Consider the following 16396-nt stretch of genomic DNA (forward strand, 5'->3'; position numbering starts at 1 on the left):
ATTAACACTTGTAATGGCTGGTATTGCGACTCTTTCACTCCGACTCACCCAAACACGCCTAAGATGTGGACTGAGAATTGGACTGGTTGGTTCAAAAATTGGGGTGGAAAGCATCCTCACAGAACTGCTGAAGATGTTGCTTTTTCCGTTGCTCGTTTCTTCCAACGTGGTGGAACTTTTCAGAATTACTACATGGTAAATAAATTTATTCATACTTTATATAATTATTTATGTAATTGTATATGCTAATGCCATAGTAATTCTTTTTTATATGAATTCTAAGTGTTTGTTGTATTTGTGCAGTACCATGGTGGTACCAACTTTGGCCGAAGTGCTGGTGGTCCTTATATTTCAACTACATATGATTATGATGCTCCCCTAGATGAGTTCGGAAACTTGAACCAACCTAAATGGGGTCACCTGAAAGAGCTTCACCAAGTTCTTAAATCAATGCAAAAAACTCTTACTTATGGAGATATTACCGACACTGATTTCAACAACTCTGTTTCTGTAACCAAATACAGCTTCAATGGAACTTCGAGTTGTTTTTTCAGCAATGCCAATGAAACTTCTGATGCAGAAGTAACTTTTGAAGGAACTAAATTAGTTGTTCCTGCATGGTCTGTCAGTGTTCTTTCGGATTGTAGAAACGATGATTATAATACCGCTAAGATAAATACACAAACATCTGTGATGGTAAAGAAGGCAGATAACGAAGTTGAAGATGCACAATCAGGGTTAAACTGGGTATGGAGGCCCGAGAATACAAAAGATACTACTGTTCTTGGCAAAGGAACTTTTTCCGCGAACCGCCTTCTTGAACAGAAAACAGCATCTAACGATGTTTCTGATTACCTGTGGTACATGACAAGGTATGTAATTATAATCAGTCTTAATCTCAATTCGTTTAACTTTTATCCAACACCAAAAATAATTAATTTTTATTTTTATTTTTTTTTGGTATATATACAGTGTTGATATGAACGAGCAAGATCTTATGTCCGACAAGGATGAAATTCTTTTAAGAGTAAATACTAGTGGTCATGTCCTTCATGCCTTTGTGAACGGTGAGCATGTAGGGTCTCAATGGGCTGCTTATGGAACTTATAAGTTCATGTTCGAACAAAAGATTAGGCTTAACCATGGCAAGAATCAAATAAGTTTGCTTAGTGCAACAGTTGGTTTACAGGTTTGTTTTTGGACTTTGCACTTTTGATTGCACTTTTGATTGCAAACATATCTGACGATAATGGATCTCTGACATGACTTCAATTTTTTTAAACAGAATTATGGCCCAAAATTCGATTCAGTAGACACTGGGTTAGCCGGGGTACAGTTAATTGCCAAAAACAATGATGAGTTAATCATCAAGGACTTGTCGGCTAAAGAGTGGATTTATAAAGTGGGACTACATGGTGAAGATGCAAACCTTCACAGTGTTGAATCACCTTCGGCTTCTAAGTGGTTGACGAAGGAAATCCCTTCGAACAAGTTGCTGACTTGGTACAAGGTATGTAATGTGTTTCCAAGATCGTTGATTTTTGGTGTAGTTTGTTTCCTGCAAGTGTAATACTAAATATAGTGGTATTTTTTGGTATTGCAGACTACATTCAAGGCTCCGTCGGGAACAGATGCAGTTGTTGTTGATCTAAAGGGTATGGGTAAGGGTCATGCTTGGGTAAATGGTAAAAGTATTGGACGCTTCTGGCCATCTTTCTTAGCCGCTAATGATGGTTGCGAAGAAATATGTGATTATCGTGGTTCGTATAGTGACAAAAAGTGTGCTTCTAAGTGCGGTGAACCTTCGCAAAGATGGTTAGTCATGGCCTCCTTATTCTTGTTTATGTTGGCTTGGTTTTCTAACTTTATTAAATAATTCGACGACTAATATTTTTGTTCCATGTGTAGGTATCATGTGCCAAGATCGTTCCTTCGTGCTGATTCCAACACATTGATATTGTTTGAAGAAGTTGGTGGAAATCCTTCAAAAGTGAACTTCCAAACCATTAAAGTTGGGTCTGTTTGTGCCAATGCTTACGAGGGAAGAAGTCTAGAGATATCTTGCCATGGTCGCACGATTTCTGCTATTTCATTTGCAAGCTTTGGTAATCCTCAAGGAAGCTGTGGATCGTTTGAGAGGGGACCTTGCGATTCTGAAAGCTTGATAAGCATTGTCGAAAAAGCATGTGTTGGTAAAGAAACATGTTCAATTGATGTGTCCCTGAAGACTTTGGGATCAAGTGCTTGTGGCGGTATCAATAACAAGCTTGCAGTTGAAGCCACTTGCAGATAGAAGTTTTTTCGATTTGTCTAGGTTTATGTTCATTTACGTTTGATTATAAGAAATCACCTTGATTTCTTCTAGTTCGTTTTGATTTCTTAGAGATTATTTTATGCAATTTCTTTCGTGAGTATTCTGGATGGTATTTTTTTGTTAATGTAGATATTTGATTTTAGTATTTATTCAGGTGTCTATCTTCTGCTCATTCTTCTCTAGTCTTAATATTGCTGCTGCCGCTTGCTTCTCGATGAATATATTGGCAGATCTTTCATCCTGATAAAGGGTTACGATGTTTAATCTGGCACATGTTTGCTTTTCATTCTGTCATATCAGTTTGTTGTCTGTCGCATTTATTGTTATTATGAAACCAAACATGCTAACAATATATGCTTAACTGATCTATTGAGGAATTTGTGGTATGATTATTTACTAATTTCACAACTGTGCACTTTTAATCCTCCATTATGTATCTTGTGCTCGAGTCTTGTGCTCGAGATATGTCGAAGAAGAATTAATGAACTGGTTTCTTTTCATATATTTCTTTGTGCCAGATAAAGAAATAAAGAAATCGACAACATATTGGTTAGGATATCTTTTATAGATCACTGTCCTCCAGATTGTTCGAAATAAAAGTAAGGATTCTATCCATATCAGGATTGGGAATAATGTGGAGAGTTGGTCTTTCGATTTTATAAGAAATCTAAGGGAGGCAGAAATGTAGTTTCAAAGCTGATTGCTGTTAGTGGGTGCAGAGCCTCCAATCCTGGATTTAGAAGATCACGCGGCAAGGTTGTGGAGCTTGACTGCGATGGTTGTTATAGTATAAAATCATTATTTTCTGACCTTTTCTGATCAAATTATTTGTCCTTTATCTCTTTCTTTCCTCACTTTCAGTTAGAATAACTCGATCCGCCAAAGGTAAATTTTTGTACATCTAAACAGACTTTCTTCATATTGATTTTTGCGCATATGTTTGAAAGAGTAATCCTCGCTTCCTGAAGTCATAGATACCCAAAAGTCATTCAATACTGAAGCTGTAAGCTCACTCCTCTGGCTGGCTGAAGGTATTGGATACTGCAAAAAAAAAAAACAAGAATCGGAGACCACAAATGACAAACCTGACAAAAAAGTAATCCTAAAAGGGTAACCATAAAGCAAAAGACCAAGGTAGAGACGGACTTACATTCTTCGGCAAAAGCCGATAACTTGGGGTACAACGTTGACAGTTAGAGCTGAGTACCTACTTAGAGTAACATGTTTCTGCTTTGCTTATTATCACGTCCTTCTCTGTATCCCATCGATTCTGCTTTTCTGTTTGTGCATTAGTGGTTAAGTTCCAGATCGAATACTTCCTGAAATGACATAATTCTCCTGCTCATTTGTGCACTAGTGGTTTAGATTTAGCGCAAATTTGTCAGTTATTCAAACATTACATATTGATATACTTATCTTGGTGAGATATCTTGGTGGGATGTAGAACAACAATTGACAGCCTATAGAATAATTAAAGTTCGAAGCATGTTTATAAAGTTCAGTTAGTGCTGTGCTCGACACTTCACTGACTTCCTATACAACTTCTCTTCTTGTTTGTTCACATCATTTAGTTTGTCTGCTGGCAATATTTCAGTCCTTGGGTTTGCCGCTTGTCCAGTATCCCTATAACAGACTTCTTTTCTTGTATATTTGACATTGCAAAGGCTGTCTACTTATAATATTTTCTCAAATTCTTCTGCGCAGGGGTAGTAGGATTTCCTTGAGATGATTCCTAGCTTTACCTATAGGTGTCTTTGAATTTGGGTGGTAATTTTTATATATACAACTTAGTTATTGTTGAAATGCAGTGACCCTTGCTTGTTTAGCAACTAACCATTATATCAGTAGTGTCGCTACCGAAAATCCCATAGGTACACCCGATGAGATGATAATAACTAAAAGCCTAAGTCATGAGAATCAACTTTGACATTAATGAGATTATACATCACTTGACACTAGTATGATCTTTCTCAAACACTTTGTATTAGATTCATTGTTGAGATTATTAGTTCCACATTGTCTGGGCAATCTAAGATCATGCGGTTTATAATCCTTAGGGCCTCTCCATTCATTGCCAATTGGTTTTAAGTTGGATTCACGTATTCTAACATGGTATCAGAGCAGGCTATTTGCGTTGAATCATTGACCGCGCCTTTACTCCGCATCACCCGATTTATTGTCCATGTGTTAGACCCAACGAGGCTACACGTAAGGGGGCGTGTTGAGATTATTAGTCCCACATTGTCTGGGCAATCTAAGATCCCGCAATTTATAATCCTTAGGGCCTCTCCACTCATTGTCAATTGGTTTTGAGTTGGATTCCCCTATTCTAACATTCATGAAGTTCTTACAATGAATACAATGGTATTGAACAACTAATAATGGAAGTAACAAAGTTTGGAATGAACTCTAATGGCTTTTCTCTTATGAGTGTTCTTAATTCTTTCACTTGACTGAATTCTCTCTTTTGCGACCTGCCTCTCTCTTCACTAATTGAATTCTTATATAGGCAAATACACCAGTAGAAGAAAACAGATGATCATATGCAAAATATCTATGTTGATCTTGTATCAGTTTGTCTCATTCGCTAGGTTCTGGGAAGATGTCACTGTCTCTTCGTATTAATACTTCGCACTTGTCTTAATATATGTCGCTCTATGCCAGTTTCATGACTCCTCTTCGTGTGTCTTTTTTGCTGTCGCGTGATTATTTCTTCGCCGAGTTTCTTTCCTCTTCGTGCTAATGGTTGTCTTAGTTGAGGCGAGGTTGTGGATTAGCTCTGTGCGATATTTCGCCCCTACATTTTGCCTCTTCTCGCGTTATTCTTCTGTAAGTGGAATAATGCGAGAATCTGTTGGTAAATCTTATTTATTTAATGTATATATCTCTGTGATTTCCACACATTCATTACACGTGTTGTCAACTTCCTTTTTTTTCGACTGTGCGTCTTTATTGCTTTCCCTATATAAATACCAGGGATGGGGAGGATTATTTTCTCATCTTCCTCTTTCTCTTTCTGTTTGTTTAGATTTAGGGTTTTATGTGTTCTTCAAATTTCATGTTTTTGATGGTGGATTGTGGTGTGCTTCTTCCTGCTGCTGTTGTTGATACAGGAGTATCGTAGAAGAAGTTGAGCCATATTAAGGCTAGAAGAGTGACGTGAAGATTATCTTCACAGAGTTGTATCAACGGCTGCATAGTTGGATGTGCAGATTATATGCACAAAACTTAAGTAATGTGAAGATTATATTCACACAAACAAATAACAGAAGCAGAGGGACAGCTAAAGCTGCCAGATGAGGCTATCATTATCCTAGAGCCACATTACGGCTAGAGAGTATCTAAAAGATACTAGAAGAGGTGTAAGTTTGTTAACTTATCCTAGAAGTTTGAGGTTTCCTACTTTAGATAGGATTCCTAGTTTAGATGAGTTCTAAAACTCATAGCTTTGGAGGTTTCCAACTTTAGAAAGGATTCCTAGTTTAGATGAGTTCTAAAACCTCATAGCTTTATTTTCTTTTTCCAGCAAGTTTACACTCCTATAAAAGGAGGAGATTGATAGGATAGAGAGGTAGAGAAAAACGAGAGAGAGTGCGGCCACTACTATGGTTTGTAATAGAGGTTTTCTTTCAAAGCAGTAGAAGAAGAAGAAGTTAGCAACAACAATCGTGTTATTTACTTTATGTTATTATTCTTTTCTTTGTATTCTCTTAATCACTTCTACAAAGCAGTACTGGCTCTAGGTACCCTTGATCGATTACGTATCCGTTGTATTACTTTTCCGGCGAGTCTTTGCCTCGGTTCTTCATACTTTGTAATTTTCCCGGCCTCATGAAATTCTATATCTTATTTTGGTGCTTCTCCAGGTCTAGATCTTGTTTTCATCATGACTGGGGGCCTCTTGTAGATGTGTTTTTGTTCTTTAAGCATGACGGTATTTCCTCTCGACTGTATGGTACCCAATTTCATCCTTGGGTCACCATACGGAAAGAATTATCCACCGAGCCTCTTGGCAGGATCGCTCTTCGGGAAGGGATATCTACCGATTCTCTTGAAGGGGTCTAATTCGCTGTTGCACGCGTTCTAGATTGGTGTCACCTCGCGATACTGATCCCAATTACTCTGGTGGATTTGATGCGCTGCTGGTGGTGGTGAAGATTCGCGAAAAGGGGCTTTGGTCGCGTGTTTTTTATATTTCTCCTCGCGTGTTTCTTATATTTCTCTTACTGCTATGTGTCGCTGTGATTGTATCATTTTCCTGCACTTTGTTTTTAGAAATAGATATGTATTCGATGATTGTGTTACGTTCCTGTATTATATCTATGGATATCAATTATTTTCTTATTTTCTATGTATGTTATGGTTTGGGTATCTACCTTCGGAGTTGGAAAGCATGTCGGGACCTCTAGTGTTCTCCTACTTGCCTCCGCTTTTCAACTTCGAATAGGGGAGTTTTTATGTGTGTAATTTTGTGCGACGAAAGGGATCAAATTTAAAAATTGAACTCTTATCTCATGATCATTTTGTCGCGCAATATGGGTGAGAAGCAGGATTCTAATGTATAGTGACATAGGTGTTCTCTGGAATGCTGCGATTATTATTGGAATAATTTAACTTGTAAATTAGATGATACTTAGCTCGTGAGAAGTCTGGCTCCCGTATGCATCATCGTGATCTTTCCTTGCCTCTGTTCTTTTCGCGCTCCTCATGTTCGTACGAGTTCATAGGTCTTATTTTCCTCCTAATTAAGGTCTTACTTCCTTACCCCACATAGAGAACTTAAAGGGCTTATGGTCGCCTTGGGTAGGGTCTTTAATATTGGGCGACGAAATATCAGTTCCATATACTCTTGCGAGTCATTGGCCATCGATCTCGCCTTAACTGTGCTAGTATTTGGACCTCCTCAGGTTGTTTGTGTTAGAGAATAGCTCGGTTGAACCCACCAAGCGTTGGTATGTCAAGTTTGGTTGTCATATTTTAGTGAACCAAAACTCAATTAAGAGTCTCTTGATTAAATGCACTAGAGTCAACTTCGCATAGGTTAGCTTGAAAGTATTAGGATATGAGACATTACAATTATTGCAAAGACTTGAAGAAGTGAAGAAGTACGGATCTACAACCACAACATCATCCTTCCACTTGAGGTTAGTGATATTTGACTTGAACTGTTTCATTCCCTAACGTATCTTTCAAGTCGTGCATATTGAAAACAAAACTGCAAAGCATGAACACTTTAGATAGACATAGTATTAAGGAATTGAATACGAGGTTTATTTCTTAACCATTAAACTTTGTAGATAAGACATCAACATATTCGTACGAATGCTATTGTGATTATGTATGGGTATAAGGTGAGGATTTCATCCTAGGAAACAATGTTGTTACATGTGTTTTAAGGAAGTAAGTTCATGAACTTTGTTTGTGAATCGAAAAGGAAATCACCAGGCGTTATTGGGGCTGTTCTTCATTGCATATCTTATGAACGACCAATATGTGTGATTAGTATAACTGCTCATCACTTGTTTGTGTTCTTGGTAAAACTATTCACATGAGGCCAGACTTTTGTATTGGTATGACTTTTATTAGTGAAACTGATCTTAAGTAATCACCTGTTGGTATGATCGAGTTTGTGTAGTTTGTAAGGCCTAACACTGGGTAAAGGGGAACCGATCCTAGTAAGAGGCGCAGCACATCACAAAGGGGAATCGATCCTTGTATGGGGTGCAACAAGGTTTATAGCAGAAAGGGGAACCGATTCTATGGACATGTGCAACACGTTTTTAGGCAAAGGGGGACCGATCCTATGGACATGTGCAATACATATGAGTTAGATACCATATATATGTGGGGAACCGATCATAATACCTAGCCAACCGAATATTGGGAAGCCAGTGTGACTATGCACAGTACTCACATGGAGGTAGAACCGAAACTTGTTTTGGTAGAACCGTTAAACCCATGATTTGTGATTGAGAAGTTCTTTATCAATCGCATAGCTCTTGAAAGTCAGATGAACCAATTCTAAACTTGTTTGGAAGTATGGTGAATCGGTTTCAAGTGAGTAAGTATGAAAGAGGACTTACAAACAAAGGATGTCGACACACTTTGAACACATACAGTAATGCGTATATTTTTTATTGTTCAAAGATATTCCTTAACGGCTAAGAATGAAGTAAATCCCAGGATCGAAATTAAATAATTTAAGAATCTTTTAATAAAGGTTTTTAATTATATATGGAAAATAAGAATTAGTAATGTGCATTTGCAAGTTAAAGATTTTCCAAGGAGATTTTCGATCATTATTTTGGACAGAGCATTCTTAGGAATTATGAAAACCGAACATGGAAATCATTATAGAATATCTTGAGAATATTTTCGGTTTTGGAAATTCCTTAGTGTACAAACTTACTTGTTTATAAATACTTGAAGTTTTCCTTTCTAGCAAACTAATCCTTCATGACAGTAAACTTTCTCTGTTCTACTGTTACTGGTGAAGCCGCCTATTCGGAGAGGAAAGTAACCTAATTAGGCGAAATCTCTTACAGCCGCTCAGTTTAAAGTCTTCTTTGGGATTGAGAAGCTCTAGCGCGTACCATTGGTGGGAAACTAGATAATTGCGGTTTATCTTTTGTTTTCATATTGATTTGATTAACTAACGGTGGTTGAACTTTTATTGCACCTAGTTTGTTTATGCTTGAGAATCTTCTCTTTTGATATAAGATTTACTCAAACTAGTTCAAGGTTTCGACAGGTATCTTTAACTGTTGTTAGTGCTAAATACGATCTAGTGATAATTCATTGTTAACAGACTATGTTTTGTGTGTGATTGATCACAAGAGATTCAAGTAGTTGTGTGCAGGTATTTATTGAAGATCTACGAAGATTTGAAGACAAAGAAGAGATAGAAGATTCCTGACTTGGTTATATAAATCTTTGGTGTTCACAATACTTGTTTCGGTAAAAGAGGATCCAACTATAATCGATCTATCCTTGTGGTATTTTGATAGAATAGTTACGTAGATCGGCATCAATACATTTCCTTGGGATTAAAGGTATTGATTGCAAAATCTTAAAGATTACCTTTTGGTAATTGAACATAAGATAGATCTTGGAACCTGGAAAAGAAGTTTATGTTAAGATAAACAGAAGAGACTCTGTCCAACTCATATCACTTGGTTGAAGAGAGTTGATACCAAACAGATTTGTTGTTCCTTTACTGTTTGGAATACGAACCAAAGGAATTGGTCCAAGTACGTGATTTGTTTACAGGTCGGAGGCGTGGAAATACAGACGGAACTAGGTGAACTATAAGTTTAGTTGCTTGGTATCAACTACACTAAGTTGGTTTATTTTGTATAGCGGCTTAATCCTGAGAGTATTCAATTCCGGACAAGGTCCCGAGGTTTTTCTGCATTTGCGGTTTTTCTCGTTAAAAAAATCTTGTTTTGTCATTTACTTTGTATTTCCGCATTATAATTATTTTATTATAATTAAAATAAATTACACAAACATTAACTCTTATTTACTTGATAACCAATCCTATTGTGTTTGGTTAAGTCTGATCGTTTGTATCAAGTAAACATACTTCGTTGTTGTATTGTCTCGATCTCGTATCCATATATGATCACACGAAGTGTGAACCGACTTGTTGTATTGTATCGACTCAGTCCATAGACAATCACTTTCGGAGAAAGGACTTACAGGAAGGATAAGTTTTAGCTTGAGGTATATTTGGGTACCCTCGCCTTTTCAATTGGTATCAGAGCAGGAAAACACGAAAAGAGATGACAATCTGTGTTTGGTGCAATCCATCCTATAAGATATGGGCCAAAGCAAAGTTAAAAAAGAACGAAAGCTAAAGAAAGTCTCTTTTAACGTACCACAAGATTTGTGCTCAAAAGGAGACTGTTCTTCAAATCCTGATTACTCAATTGATGAGATCTCAAATGAAACATTTTTAAGTTATATTCTTGAGATCTCTAATGAAATATCAAGCGTAAGAACTTCTGAACTAAAGGAATTGAGTAAACAATTTCTTCTCTGCTCTAATGAACTTCTTTCAACTCTTGAAAGAGAACAAGATTTGACATTAAAGTTAGAAAATCTCCAAGAAGAGCATGAATTGCTAAAGGAGAAATCACACAACAAGTTTGTGACTATAAAAAGGGAATGGACGTTGACCGTCATCATGTAGAAACTTTCGAAAAAGATCTGGAAATTCTTCGAGAAAAAAACCTTCTTCTGGGAAAGGAGCTTGATGACTCTAAGGTAAAAATGAACACTCAATAAGAGTACTACAAGGAAAAAAGAAAAGGGTCTTCTTTCAAACATAAAAAGTTTAGAGGAAACGCTTAACTCTACTCTTAATGAGAACATTACATTAAAAGAAGAAATCTCTATGTTGAGAAAACCTAATGAAAGCTCTTCTAGTCTTTCTTCTCCGTTGGGAGGAAGAAGGAGTTATGGTGACACAAGTGGGTTAGGATACGAAGGTAATAGTACTACAGTCTCTAACAGTGAAATTAAGTTTGTTAAATCTGTGTGTACTCAACAAGAAGTTTCTCCAAAAGAAAATGCTCAACATAGCAATGAAGAAACAAGTAGGGACAAACAAACTCGTAATGATTTTTCACATCAGAAGAAGGAAGTTCATGAAGAAAGGAAGAAATCAAAGCCTCAGAGTCTAAAAAGAAGGAAATGAGTTTTCAATGGTCATGCACAAACAAGTAACTTGCAACATCAGAATCCCTATAATATCAAGTGTTGTTATTTCTGTGGTAGTAAAAACCATGTTCAGAGGATGTGCAAGATTCATATAATGAAAAATGCTCTTCATTTTGTCTCAAGAGAGTTGAGAAAATTAAACCTTATTCCTCGACTTTTAAGCAACAGAGTAAAGAGGCATTGTACGGATTATTGGTCTACCTAGTATATACCAAAATCATTTAAAAAGGAGCACAAGAAAAATGATTTTAAATGAACAAGGTTTCCCTCTCATCCTTTTAAAGGAACAGACTCTGAACGATTCCTTGATTATGATGACACATCGTATCCAAAGATGTGGAAGAGGAAAAACAGTCTGAAATAAAGTTGTTACTAAAAAACTAATATCTATGTTCCTAAGCACACCTGTGTTGTAGAAATTTGTTTAAAATGGGAAATTCTGATAATTCCCTTTTCAGGAAAGATTGTCGAAATAAAAGGTTTCCTTTTATAAGTAATTAAAATCTGATAAGAACCGAATTCTTATTCGAACTTTTCATATGTGCCAGTTATGAAAGACCTAAAGAATGTTATATCAGATCTGATATACTCCTGTAGATTTCATGATCTTTGAACTAGAAAGATTCATGTAATTCTTTTCACTGAATATAAAAGATCATACAACGAATTTGTGGGAGAATACTGTATCCAAGAAGTGGAAAGTGTCTTAGATTCCTCTAATAAAAGAAGATTGGAAATCTGTTCTAAATTGTGTTCCTATCAGATCATGCCATCCCTCCTTGAAGTAAGGGCTACAAGCCTATGTGAAGGAGTTCTTGAACTAATAGGAAGAAAGGAACTCCTGAAGGAGTTATCTATTGTTGCTTGAGAGGAAATTATTTTTCATGTTGTTTGCTGGGCATCATATAGAGACTTTCGTGCTATTCAAAAGGTTAGTTTTCACGCTACCAAGCTTTAAATATTTGAAGAAAACCTTGATGAAATCATGGAGACAGAGGATAACAAGGATGAATTAACTTAAATTCTTGTTTAAGAAAAATAGGCTGCAATTTTTGATTTCTTTCATTGATTGTATTAAGTCCATTATGAATAAAAACTATTATGAACAAAGATATTTGATTTATAATTTTTCTTGTGATAATTTTTGATTTTCATAGCCTGTGCTTGAATGCTTTATTTATTGCTATGAATGTTTATGGGATGTTTGATTTCGTTTTCATTACCTTGATATTCGATCTCATAATATGGTGAGAACCCTAACGGTTTGGGTGACTTTTTGATTTAGCAGGATTAAGTTATAGCCCATGTTGGTAGGCTTTATCAAAGGATCATGAGGGGTTCTGATAGAAACAATATGTGAAAAAGTCACAATATGTTGAATCGGTTTTGGTTTAGCATAAAAGCATATGTGTTTCGCAGGTGTTCAACTTTTTCTTGCAATAGTTAAAAACCGATTTTCGACCTTTCTCTGGTAAAGGTTGGTTGTTGTTATTCTTTTGTTTTTGCATAAGGATGACAACATAATGCTATTTCGATATCAATTCTCCCTGGAAGAAGGACATGCGATCATTTTTGGAGAACTTGGATGCGAAATTGTGGTAACAATCTTGTTAGTTAATTATTTTCCTGTCTAAGAAAAGCCTAATGTTATTGCTTATATCTTTTTGCTTTTGCTTAACAAAATTTCGGTACAATTGATGCTTAACAATTAAACTTTTGTGATTATGTATGGGTATGAGGTGAGGATTTCATCCTAGGAAACAATGTTGTTATATGTGTTTTAAGGAAGTAAGTTCATGAACTTTGTTTGTGAATCGAAAGGGAAATCGCCAGGCATTATTGGTGTTGTTCTTCATTGCATATCTTATGAACGACCAATATGTGTGATTAGTATAACCGCTCATGACTTGTTTATGTTCTTGATAAAACTATTCACATGAGGCCTGACTTTTGTATTGATATGACTTTTATTAGTGAAACCGATCTTAAGTAATCACCTGTTGGTATGATCGAGTTTGTGTAGTTTGTAAGGACTAACACTGGGTAAAGGGGAACCGATTCTAGTAAGAGTTGCAACACATCACAAAGGGGAATCGATCCTTGTATGGGGTGCAGCAAGGTTTATAGCAGAAAGGGGAATCGATCCTATGGACATGTGCAACACGTTTTTAGGCGAAGGGGAACCGATCCTTTGGACATGTGCAACACATATGAGTTAGATACCATATATATATGGGGAACCGATCCTAGTACCTAGTGAACCAAATTTTGGGAAGCTAGTGTGACTATGCACAGTACTCACATGGAGGTAGAACCGAAACTTGTTTTGGTAGAACCGTTAAACCCATGATTTGTGATTGAGAAGTTCTTGATCAATCGCATAGCTCTTCAAAGTCAGATGAACCAATTCTAAACTTGTTTGAAAGTGTGTTAAATCGGTTTCAAGTGAGTAAGTATGAAAGAGGACTTACAAAGAAAGGATGTCGACATACTTTGAACACATGCAGTAATGCGTATATTTTTATTGTTCAAAGATATTCCTTAACGGCTAAGAAGGAAGTAAATCCCAGGATCGAAATTAAAATTAAGGTTTTTAATTATATATGGAAAATAAGAATTAGTAATGTGCGTTTTCTAGTTAAAGATTTTCCAAGGATATTTTCGATCATTATTTTGGACAGAGCATTCTCATGAATTATGAAAACCGAATATGGAAATTATTATAGAATATCTTGAGAATATTTTCGGTTTTGGAAATTCCTTGGTGTCCAAACTTCCTTGTCTATAAATACTTGAAGTTTGTCTTTCTAGAAAACTAATCCTTCATGACAGTAAACTTCCTCTGTTGTACTGTTACTGGTGAAGCCTCCTATTCGGGGAGGAGAGGAACCTAATTAGGCGAAATCTCTTACGGCCGCACAATTTAAAGTCTTCTTTGGGATTGAGAAGCTCTAGCGCGTACCTTTGGTGGGAAACTAAATAATTGCGGTTTATCTTTTGTTTTCATATTGATTTGATTGACTAACGGTGGTTGAACTTTGATTGCACCTAGTTTGTTTATGCTTGAGAATCTTCTATTATGATATAAGATTCACTCAAACTAGTTCAAGGTTTCAACAGAGATCTTTAGACTGTTGTTAGTGCTAAAGACGATCTTGTGATAATCCATTGTTAACAGACTCCATTCTGTGTGTGATTTATCACAAGAGATTCAAGTAGTTGTGTGCAGGTGTTTATTGAAGATCTAAGAAGATTTGAAGATGATGAGTGCCAAATATTGTATATATTTATCCCTTTTTGTTGGCATTTAACTCATCTTTTGCGCATTAATTCTACATTTTATCCCATATTCTGTATTTTCATTGTTTTCAAGAATAAATATTTTTTCTTACTTAACTTTGCATTTTTAGGTAACAAATAAAATCTGGATGAAGTGCGGAGCAAAAAGAGCAGAAAAGTAGTGAAAAGCCGGGAGGAATTACGCAAGGAAGCCGCGAGGAATGTTGCGCACAAGACCAAAAAGCTAGGAATGGGCTCAAGAAAGAAGAATTGTTCTTAAAGAAGATATGGGCTTGGCATACCCAAGGCCCAAAACCCTTAACCAAATCCATTTCCTTTATCCATACCCATTTCCATGAGAGCCGTCAGATTGGATCCATTTTGTCATCCAGCGGTCACCTCATCACTGTGCATCAAATCCCGATGATTCCGCCCAACACTACAGCACCTAACCTAATCTAGAACCGTTGACTTCGTTGTGTTCCACATCCAACGGTCGCTACAAACTGCTTCTCTCTTAGCCGTCCGATCTACCTACCATCTCCATATCCAGCAGCTCAGCTCGCCAAACATCGAACCAGATGCTCCCGCTTCACACCCTAGCACCAAACCCTATACTACCACCCAAACACTCCCTCCTTCCCAAAACATCGATCTCATCTTCTCCACCCGACCATTTCCAGAACCACCACCACCTGCTCTACCCTGCCACCACCAGACCTCGAGTTCCACCACCACCACAAACACCCGACAACACCACCATCTCCATCAACCGACAACAAAACCCATCATCCTATTTCACCCATTTCATTAACCCTACCCACTGTTAGGGTTTTGACATGAGAGAACTAGGTTGATGGGAACTGAATTCGTAGCAGAGGAGCAGAAGAAAGCATGGGTCATCGACAATAGGAGCAGAGGAAGAGCAACAAGGACTAGAGGAGGCATGGGTCGAGCAAATTTTGGGAGTTTGTAAGTCAAATTTTTTGTAATTTAAAAAACCCTAATTTTCTGATTTGGGGATTTACAATTAGGGTTAGTGTTCTGGTATAAATTATGCACTGTGTAACATTGTGAGGAGAAGGGGGGGGAGAGACCCAAGTTAATTAGAGTGAAAAATTATCAATCAATTTGCAATTGGTTTGTGTCCTGTCACTGTTGAATTTTCCATGTACACCAACACTGCTAGTATCATGTTAGGTCTTCTATTCATGAACTAAACATCCTAACTAGGGTTTAGATGAAACCCTTAGCCTTAATGCTAGGATGTGTGCCTATTGCTACTGATGTATGATAATATCACTGTGTAGGATATATTTTTGTTGATGAACAACATATTACTTTCACCTAGAATGTCAAGCATCCTAGGTAGTTAGAATCCTTCTATGTATGTTCACTTACTCTCAATTGCTTGTTATTGTGTTTTGATTAGTTGTTCTTTAAGCAGACAACTAATGCTTGCCTTGATTTAGTGATTGGAGTTAAATTATCCACTTAAAGAAGCTGAGTAGTGCAATAGCTAACATGATAGTATGGGCTGAGAGGTGAATTCTCAAACCCTAGTTTCCCATTCATCAGATTCACCATCTCTTCATTGCTGTTCAGAAATCTTAACCTCAATATTTGCTTGTTCACCTTTAGTTATCTTTGTAACCTTGCTTCAATTTCCATGATTGAATTAGTGTAATGCTCTGCCTACAAATCTGCTTGTGCAGTTAATGTAAATGATTAGTGTTAATGATTAATGATTAATGTTGAATGAGTAGTCAGTGATTAATGCTTCAGAAATAAATGCTGTGTTGACTTTGATGTTAGTAGAAATCCAATGCTAGCCTGAAGTTAATGCCATGAATGTTTTGAGTTCAGTTTGATAGTTATGATTGAAAAGTTAATGATTAGTTCTGTTTAATGTTAGTGAAAAAATAAATGTTAGTTTGACTTGTCCGATCAGTAATCTGTCCTGGTTAGTGTAATCAGTTAGAAATTGGTTACAATAAGAAAAATAGCACTTGCACCCCCTTGTCCCTGTGGAACTGACCTGTGCTTGCCCTGTGTTGCTTGCCGACACTGTGCACTTGC

General features: G+C 36.8%; 1 protein-coding gene across 1 annotated transcript; it reads left to right on the forward strand.

Annotated features, from left to right (window-relative positions):
* Positions 1-9: 9 nt before the first annotated feature.
* LOC113335716 (beta-galactosidase 7-like) lies at positions 10-2418 on the forward strand (the record flags this gene model as incomplete). The annotated part of the gene is made up of 6 exons (XM_026581732.1): positions 10-195; positions 304-872; positions 973-1189; positions 1286-1510; positions 1604-1815; positions 1909-2418. Coding segments are annotated over 6 exons (1794 nt in total), but the record flags the coding sequence as incomplete, so codon positions are not given.
* Positions 2419-16396: the final 13978 nt, after the last annotated feature.

The sequence above is a fragment of the Papaver somniferum genome, unplaced genomic scaffold, assembly GCF_003573695.1.
Source record: "Papaver somniferum cultivar HN1 unplaced genomic scaffold, ASM357369v1 unplaced-scaffold_15, whole genome shotgun sequence".
Lineage (NCBI taxonomy): Eukaryota > Viridiplantae > Streptophyta > Magnoliopsida > Ranunculales > Papaveraceae > Papaver > Papaver somniferum.